Source organism: Sorex araneus, chromosome X (genome assembly GCF_027595985.1).
Source record: "Sorex araneus isolate mSorAra2 chromosome X, mSorAra2.pri, whole genome shotgun sequence".
Lineage (NCBI taxonomy): Eukaryota > Metazoa > Chordata > Mammalia > Eulipotyphla > Soricidae > Sorex > Sorex araneus.
Genome location: NC_073313.1, coordinates 154,624,506 through 154,634,366, shown reverse-complemented (window position 1 = coordinate 154,634,366; position 9,861 = coordinate 154,624,506). Strand labels below are relative to the sequence as shown.

General features: G+C 43.0%; 1 gene segment (V, D, J or C); it reads left to right on the top strand.

The window, feature by feature from the left end:
• The first annotated feature begins 3,532 nt into the window (after positions 1-3,532).
• On the top strand, positions 3,533-9,061 carry LOC129399824 (immunoglobulin heavy variable 4-59-like). The segment is given in 4 exon segments: positions 3,533-3,541; positions 7,343-7,412; positions 7,493-7,800; positions 9,026-9,061. Coding segments are annotated over 3 exon segments (411 nt in total).
• The last annotated feature ends 800 nt before the right edge of the window (positions 9,062-9,861 follow it).

The following is a 9,861-nucleotide window of genomic DNA, read 5'->3' as shown; positions in this document are numbered from 1 at the left end:
TCCCTTTCTCCCCACATCCTCTCCAACAGCAGTTACATTTGTTCTTTTGGATATGTGCCAGTCTCTGTGGTGTGAGGTGGTATCTCATGGTTGTTTTGATCTGCATTTCCCTGATGATTAGTGATGCAGAGCACTTTTTCATGTACCTTTTGGCCATTCGTATCTCTTCCTTGGTAAAGTTTCTGTTTATTTCCTCGCCCCATTTTCTGATAGAGTTGGATGTTTTCTTCTTGTAGAGTTCAACCAGTGCTTTATATACCATTGATATTAACCCCTTACCTGATGGGTATTGTGTAAATATCCTTTCCCATTCTCTAGATAGTCTTTGTATTCTGGTCACTGTATCTTTTGTGGTGCAGAAGCTTTTTAGTTTAATGTAGTCCCATTTGTTGATCTCTGTTTCCACTTGGTTGGCCAGTTGCATGTCATCTTTGAAGATAACTTTATCTTCAATATCGTGGAGGCTTTTTCCGACCTTGTCTTCAATGTACCTTATGGTCTGTGGTCTGATGTTGAGGTCATTAATCCATTTTGATCTGACATTTGTGCATGGTGTCAGGTCGAGGTCTAAGCCCATTCTTTTGCATGTGGTTGTCCAGTTATGCCAGCACCATTTGTTAAAGAGGCTTTCCTTGCTCCACTTCACATCTCTTGCTCCCTTATCAAAGATTAGATGATCATACATGTGGGGTTGTGTGTAGGGATATTCCACCCTGTTCCATTTGTCTTTGGCTCTGCCTTTGTTCCAGTACCATACTGTTTTAATTATTACCGCTTTGTAGTAAAGCTTGAGGTTGGGAAGGATGATGCCTCCCATCGTCTTTTTCCCAAGAATTGTTTTAGCTATCCGTGGACATTTGTTGTTCCATATGAATTTTAGGATTGCTTGATCCGTTTCTTTGAAGAATGTCATGGGTATACTTATAGGGATCGCGTTGAATCTGTATAATGCTTTGGGGAGCATTGCCATTTTGACAATATTGATTCTCCCTATCCATGAGCAAGGTTTCCATTTCCCCATGTCCTCTTTTATTTCATGGAGTAGCGTTTTGTAGTTTTCTTTGTAGAGGTCTTTTACTTCCTTTGTTAAGCTGACTCCAAGGTACTTGATTTTCTGGGATACGACTGTGAATGGGATTGCTTTTTTCATGTCCTTTTCCTCTGCCTCATTGTTTGTATATAGGAAGGCCATGGATTTTTGGGTATTCATTTTGTAGCCTGCAACTTTACTGTATAAGTCTATTGTTTCTAACAGTTTCTTAATAGAGGCTTTGGGCTTCTCTAGATATAGTATCATATCATCTGCAAATAGTGAGAGTTTGATTTCTTCCTTCCCTATCTGGATGCACTTAATCTCTTTTTCTTGTCTAACAGCTATCACAAGTACTTCCAGTACTATATTGAAGAGAAGTGGTGAGAGTGGGCATCCTTGTCTTGTGCCTGATCTTAGAGGAAAGGCCCTTAGTTTTTCTCCATTGTGGATAATGCTTGCCGTAGGCTTGTGGTAGATGGCTTCGACTATCTCGAGGAAAGTTCCTCCAAAATCCATTTTGGTGAGGGTTTTCATCATGAGCGGATGTTGGATCTTGTCAAATGCTTTCTCTGCATCTATTGATATGATCTTATGGTTTTTATCTTTACTTTTGTTGATATGATAGATTATGTTTAAATGATTTCCGAATGTTAAACCATCCTTGCATCCCCAAGATGAATCCCACTTGGTCATGGTGTATGATCTTCTTGATGAATTGTTGGATCCTATTTGCTAGTATTTTGTTGAGGATCTTTGCATCGGTGTTCATCAGAAATATTGTTCTATAGTTTTCTTTCTTAGTGATGTCTTTGTTTGCTTTTGGTATTAGGGAGATGTGTGCTTCATAGAAACTGTTTGGGAGAGTTCCTGTTTTTTCAATTTCCTGGAAAACATTGAGGAAAACTGGCAACAGGTCTTCTTTGAATGTTTGGAAGAATTCGCCAGTGAATCTATCTGGGCCTGGGCTTTTGTTTTGGGGGAGATTTTTGATCACAGTTTCAATTTCCTTAATATTAATGGGTCTATTCAAGTATTCCAAGTCTTCTTTGTTCAGTCTTGGGAGATTGTAGGAATCAAGGAATTTATCCATTTCTTTTAGGTTCTCTTGTTTTGTGGTGTATAGACCTTCAAAGTAGTCTCTAATTATCTTTTGAATCTCACTGGTTTCTGTTATAATTTCCCCCTTTTCATTTATGATTCGATTTATTAGGGTTCTCTCTCTCTCTTTCTTTGTGTGTCTTGCTAGCGGTTTATCAATCTTATTTATTTTCTCGAAGAACCAGCTCTTTGTTTCATTAATCTTTCGGATTGTTTTTTTTGGTTTCCATGTCATTAATTTCTGCTCTAATTTTTATTATTCCTTTCCTTCGTTCTGATTTGGCTTCCTTTTTCTGGTCCTTTTCTAAGGTCTTGAGCCGTGAAGTCAAGTTCTCTATGTGGGCCCTTTCTTCCTTCCTGAGGAATGCTTGGAGAGCTATAAATTTCCCCATTAACACAGCTTTAGCTGTGTCCCATATGTTTTGGTAGCTTGTGTCCTCATTTTCATTTGTTTCTAAGTATATTTTTATTTCTTCTTTGATTTCCTTCCTGACCCACTCATTGTTCAACATTGAGTTGTTTAATTTCCAGGTGCTTGATTTGGTTCTCCGTGTCTGTGTGTGGTTAGCTTCTATCTTCAGCGCTTCGTGGTCTGAAAAAGATGGTTGATAAAATTTCTATTTTTCCGATTCTGTTGAGGTATGTTCTCGGGCCCAGTACATGGTCTATTTTGGAAAATGTTCCGTGTGCACTGGAAAAGAATGTGTATTCTTTCTTTTGGGGGTGTAAAGCCCTGTATAGGTCTATTAGGCCTCTCTCTTCCATTTCTTCTTTCAGAGTCAGTGTTTCCTTGCTGAGTTTTGTTCTTCTTGATCTATCCAGAGGTGATAAGGGGGTATTGAAGTCTCCGACTACTATTGTGCTGTTAGTGATGTCCTCTTTGAAGTCTGTTAGAAGTTGTTTTAAGTATTTAGCCGGTCGTTCATTGGGTGCGTATACGTTTAAGAGTGTGATTTCCTCCTGTTGTACATATTCCTTGTTGAATAGAAAGTGGCCTTCGCTGTCCATTCTAATCTTTTTCAACCTGAAATCTATGTTGTCGGATACTGGGATGGCCACTCCAGCTTTTTTAAGGGAGTTGTTTGCTTGCAGGATTGTTTCCCATCCTTTGACTTTGAGTCTGTGTTTACTCTGTTTGTTCAGGTGTGTTTCTTGCAAACAGAGAATGTTTGGTTTAATTTCTGGATCCATTTTGCCACTCTGTGTATCTTGATAGGTGCATTTAGGCCATTGACATTGAGAGAGATTATTGTGATGGGGTTTTGTGTCATCTTTCTGTGGGGTTAGTTGTTTTTATGGGGTTCCTCCTAAGCTTAGAGTAGCCCCTTTAGACCTTCTTAAAGTTTGGTTTTGAGTCTATGAACTTCCTGAGCTGTTGTTTATCCGAGGAATAGTTTATGGTTCCTTCGAGTTTGAGTGAGAGTTTAGCCGGATAAAGTATTCTTGGTGAGGAGTTCATGTCGTTGAGTTTTTTCACTATGTCCCACCATTGTCTTCGGGCTCAGAGGGTTTCCTCTGACAGGTCTGCTGTAAATCTGAGGGGTGCTCCTTTGTATGTGATTTCCTTCTTTGACCTTGCTGCTTGTAGATTTGTGTCTCTATCCACAGCATCCGCCATTCTGACTATGATATGCCTCAGAGTCTTTTTATTTGGGTCTCTTTTTGCTGGCACTCTTCGGACTTCTTGTATCTAGATGCCTGCCTTCTCCAGCTCTGGGAATTTCTTAGTAATGATGTCTTTGATTGTGTTTTTTTCATTGGGATTACTTCCTTGTGCTTCTGGTACTCTAATTATTCTTATGTTGTTTCTCTTGAAGTCATCCCCAAGGACTCTGATTCACTCTATAGCCATTTTGAGGTCTTTCGCCATTATTTGTTGTTGTCTGTAAGCTTTCTGCAGCTCATCCTCAAGGTTGCTGATTCTGTCTTCGGCTGTAGTCATTCTACTGTTCAGGGCATCTACTGTGATTTTTAGTTCATCTACCGATTCCTTTATTTGTGTGACTTCCGTTTGTAGGTTTGAAATTTCTGCTCTCATTTCTTCCTGCATTTTTTTTGGTAGATCGTTCCAGTGATTCATTAATCTCCTCCCGTAATTTATTGGATGTCTGTCCATGGTTGCTTGGAGTAGGTCGACTCTCCTCCAGATTTCATCTCTGAATTCTTCATCTGAGAGGTCTTAGATGTGGGTAGCCACTTTTGAGGTTTCTGGTATCTTTTCTTCTCCCTCTCTTTGTAGAGGGGATTTTCACTGCTTCTTCATATTGTTATGGGAGTATAGAATTGGAACTTTGTAGTTGTTTATTCCTACTCCCACTTGCTGAGGGAAGGAGGGGCTCTGGTTGTGCTATTGCTGATGGCAGCCTTGTTCCTATTCTAGAGTTCTTCCTTATATTCAGGCGTTTCTTCCTTATTGATGTGGGGGATTTAATGAAGACTTAAGGCTAAGTTCTCTTTACAAAGGTTTTGCTAAGCTTCTCTTATTCACTGATAGTTTTTCTAAAGTTGAAGTATCCTAATGGGTTATTTTGTATAAGTGATTGAGATGGGCTAAAGCGATTTTCAAAGAAAAAGACTATTCCTGATGTGCTAAGGTAGAAAATAATAACTGTGGCAGTCGCTCCGGCAGGAGGCCACGCCCCTTTTTTAGACCACTCCCCCTGAGATACAGGCCACGCCCCAGTTTCTACATGTGGGGGGTCGAGGGACTCGAGGTGGGGCGGTGGCTAAAGGTCTGATGTCTGGCGTCCGCATGGGAACAGGGGGGGCACCCGGGGAGGGGTGGCTGGGAGTCGCCTGATTACCTGGGAAAACGGCCGATTGGAGGGAGCCGGACAGGATGGCAGGGGTGGTGGGGCACAGGACGGGGCGGCAGCTAAAGGTCCGATGTTCAGGCGGCCACGTCTGTATTCATTTTTTAAATACACACCTTGAATCTTTCAGAAGGCAGTTGTTCAAGGAAAAGCGATTTTCATCAGAAATACAGGAATGAAAAAACATTGTGAAATTTGATTGATATGGATTGGATTCAGTCAAATCAGAATTCACTGGGACAATGACACCGGCTGATAGGCTCAGGATTTGCATTCACAGTGGGAGAACAGAGAACACAGAAACATGGAAGGGCAGCTAAGATAGAGCATAAATGTTAGTAAAATACATAGTTAAAGTTGGTGATTGAAAACAAGTTTTCATCAATATAAGAACAGTTCCTAAAGCCAAAGTGAACTGGCTTTAGGAAAAGTTCTCTTCATTCTGCATGTCCCGTTCACTCCAGGTCCTTCCTGAGCTCTGGGGTCCAGGCTCCCTGAAAACTGCTGGTTTGGGTGGAGCCTGGGGAGACAGCACAGGAGAGGGCAGGGCTGTGAGGATTCTCAGGTTCTGAGCCTGCAGCTGTGCTGGGACAGTACACCCTGGACAGAGCTATAGCGAGTGGTGTGCTTTGTGTACTAGAGAGTCTATCAGTCGTCTTAGTGCTACACCCCGTTTTGGAGAGACTGCAATAGTATGGAATTGACAAAGAGAACTTCAGCCACGTACTGTCCACTGTTGGGTGAAACAAGGGATACAAGTTTGTCCCCGAGACCCCCGGGCACCTGTGTATGCTCACTCTTTATCTCCATGTTGTCTCTAACTCCTGGCTAGCCCCTGCACTTCTCCAGCATCATCTAGACTGACCCGCTATAAGATACAGGAAATCAAGCCCTGATTCTGAGCTGCGTAGAGGATATTCTTTCCTCCTATTTGCTCTTCTGAATGCAAACACACCTTGTTCCCTCACGTCTTGTACGGATGGGAGGCAATGTTTTGTTTCAGTACAGGCAGGAGTTCATCTTGTCTGCTCCTAGTTACACACTGGAATGTAGTTTTGAGGTATAAATCTGACAGGAGTCTTGGGGTCCTTGGTGGTGGTTAGAGGCCCTTCCCCACAGTGCAGTGATGGGAAGACAAGAAACGCTTCTTGTCCGTCTCTCCTATTTGGCTCTGAGGGCTCTCACTGAGAACTTGGTGCCACATACACACTAAAGTGGACGTGACGGGGAGACTCACGAACCTCCAATCCCTACACAGCCTGACTTGTTTGTGCATCTGTGTTTGTGTTTATTTAAGTCAAAATTTGTTTAATTTGTTGGGTACATTGATCACTTTTGGCCCTTAAAGCCGAATTTTTAAAATCAGATTTTACAGCATATTTTCTGGTCCATTCAATTTAACTCAACCCTCTGGTGCTTCATGGAAATAGGAGGGACAATTAAGTGGCATAGCCTGTGTCTAGGTTCTATTCATTTCAGGGGGATCAGACTGGGCACACCCAGGCTTGTGTACTTGTTCTCTTCTCGAATATGTGAGCCTGACACTAAGACCAGGCTCCCTGCCCAATGGACTGTGTGCTGAGGATCATCCCTGAACTCTTTCTATGCTCCTGACAGAGTCAGGATTCCTCAGTGATGACCCCAGTGCAGGGTCCTGAGGTTCATGCGGGTCTATGGACCCTGAGTTATAGACAGGACACAGCAGGATCAAGTGCTGTTACCAGGCCAAGAACACCAGACTGGTCACCTGAAAGAAGCTCTTCTTGTTAAATATGAACCCATCATCAGTGAGCAGACACATTCTAACAACTACCCTGAATAAATAGTTAAGGTTAAATCTGCTCCAGGAGAAAGAATTTTCATCCAAGATAATTGTGAGAAGAAACGACTATAATATTTGATTGACTTTGGGTTGAACCAAGCTCTCTCAGAATTAACTTAAACAATAAACCTGGCTACCACCATATTTCTAACACAAATACTTGACAGACAGTTGGAAAACAGGAGGAACCACACAGGGACACGGAGGGGCAGGGTCCTGTCTACAGGGTAGAGGCCCTGAGGGGAGCTACGTTTGGTCATCAGGAACCTGAGACAAAGGGACTCTCCTCCCCAGATGCCGTTTCCCCTCAGCAATTCCTGTTTCCTGAGAGCTCCTCAGCATGTTTCCTGTGCTGGTGGAAGAGGCCCGGCTCTGACAGGGCCCCAGGAACAGGCCTGAGTGCTCTGAACACAGTCAGCACCTCCTCCCAGGGAGCCCACACACCAGCCTCCCCCAGGTCCCCGCCTTTCTCTACAGAGGCTCCCCCATGCAAATCTGCACTAGGGACCCAGGGTTAAAAGCACGTTCACACTCACCCCAACTCGGGCTCCCTCTCCCCCTGACACGGTGTCTGAGATCATGGACCTCGTGGGCAGGAACGTGCACCAGCACTGGTTCCTCCTCTTTCTGGTGGCAGCTCCCGGATGTGAGTATCCCCTGGACAGAGGCTCCAAGGTGGGCATGGGGCCTCTGAGCCCGTGACTCACTGTGGGACTCTGTCCCCAGGTGTTCTGTCCCAGGTACAGGTGCAGGATTCTGGACCAAGCCTGGTGACGCCCTCACAGACGCTGTCCCTCACCTGCTCGGTTTCTGGATTCTCTCTAATGAGCTATGATGTAAGCTGGGTCCGCCTGGCCCCTGGAAAGGGGCTGGAATGGATTGGTATTATATATGCTAGTGGAAACACAAAGTATAACCCGAGTCTTCAGTCTCGAGTCAGCATCACCAGGGACACCTCCAAGAACCAAGTTTACCTAAAACTGAGCAACTCAGTAACTGAGGACACAGCCTTGTATTACTGTGCAAGAGGCATAGTGAGGGCAAGTCCTTGTGAGCCCAGACACAAACCTGCTGAGGGAGACAGGGGAGCTGCAGGGGTGCGTGTGACCACCAGGGGGCGAGCTGTTACAGACACTCGGGGCAGGGGGAGAGGGGCTTTAAGGGCTCACTTTTTCCTTTTTTGTTGAAATATATAATGAATATTACATTATCCACATATATAAGTTTTAGTCATTACACTGTCTTCTAGTTCAAAATTGTTTATTCTCTGTCTCATTGTCTACTGGGGACTCATGTGTTGCTATGTAAGATGTTTGATTTTTCTTAATTTTTTGAAAGAACAATTATTTTATTTTATTTTTTATTTTTTATTAATTCACCGTGAGATACAGTAACAAAAATTTCATGTTTTCACTTCGATTTTACATTTATCCCACACCCATAGCTTCACCAGTGCACATTTCCCACCACCAAATTCCCCATTGTTACCCCCCTCTTTCTATACCTCCCCCTGCTTGTGAGGCAGACATTTGCAAGGTATCTTTCTCTGCTTTAGTTACCTTCGATGTTTTGAGACCAGTCCTACCTCCCCTGCTATCTGCCAAAAATGCAATTGCTATACAACGTGGTGAATTGATTGTTATGGATATAATATAATGTCGTATGGCCTCTCCTGCTTTAGGAATTCTAAGACTTTACTAATTAGGGTCTAAAGAAATTGCTGCCGCAGGTTGCTCGTGTCCGAGATTCCTGTGTGTATCTCTGGATCGTGGCCACGTGGGAGCTGGTGCTTCTTGCCGGCTTCTAGAAAATGGAGACTTCTGGAGCTCTTAGAGGGCAGGCGGTGAGTCAGCACCTGCCCCTGTCTGGAGCGGCCCAGTGGAGAATGCCTATTGCAAAGTCCTGGGACATCTCTGCTGTAAGTTGCTCGGGTCGGAGTTTTCTTTGCGTGTCCTGATTTTCCTTCTTAAAAAATACTTTCAAACAAATGAGAGATTTCCGTCTTTTATTTTTGTTATTTTAACTGAGGAAATAGTCTAAGAACTGATGCTTATGGGTCCCAAAGTCCCTGCGCTTCTCCCAGCACAAAATCCCCACAGACCCCCACACTTTGCTGTGTCTCCTGTGCTCGGCCTCTTCTTCCCAGTCATCTGAGCCCCCACCCGACTCCTCTCGGGAACCCCAGAGTTTGGTTAGGATGCAGGGGCCGTTATCATTGGATCCTGTCCATCCTGACGCTCTGTTCTCTGTCTGCCACAGGTGAATGAGATTATCCACATTTATCCTTCTCCCTGAATTTACTTCATTTAATCTGGTACTTTTCAATTCCATTCATGTTGCAGCGATCTGTGATATTGTGTTATCCTAGAACTGCGTAGTACACACTGTGAATATACACCACAACTTATCCATGAAACTGTGATTAAGCATTAGGATTATTCTTATGTCCTGGCCAGTATATCAAATGTTGCACTGAATTATATTTACTTATATCTCCTCAAATTGATGTTTTCAGATTTGGACAATGTTGCCAAAAGTGGAATCACTGGGTTATATGGAAATTCTATTTGCACTTTTTAATAGAAATTTACTAGTGCTTTGCATAGACATTAAATGAGACAACAATCCACAAGTTAGAAACATAGCAGGTAGTCTGTTATGAAGAATTAGGATACTTTTCATGTCCCTACCATTAATGTAAGCACTACAACAAGCATATAGTCGCATATTATTCTCAAATTAATGTTTTCAGGTTTGGGTGTAGTTATCTGGGCCAAAATACTTGGTCATATAGAAGCTATTTTAATTAAGAGATTCATTTAATCACCATTAATCACAAAGTTACAAAACTATTCATACTGTGGAAACTTTGTTTTCACTTTTTTTTTTTTTTAGAAATCACCTTACTATTTTTCATTATTAGAACCAAACATTGACATTCCAAACCAACCTTGAAACCACGTTCCTTGTTAGGGACATCCCAGTCCACACTCGTTTCCAGTCTCGATATCGGCGATTCTCGATGGGCTGAGAGGATCCACCACTGTCCTTCTGATTGACATTTCCCTGACAGTCAGTGCTGATAAGCACTTTCT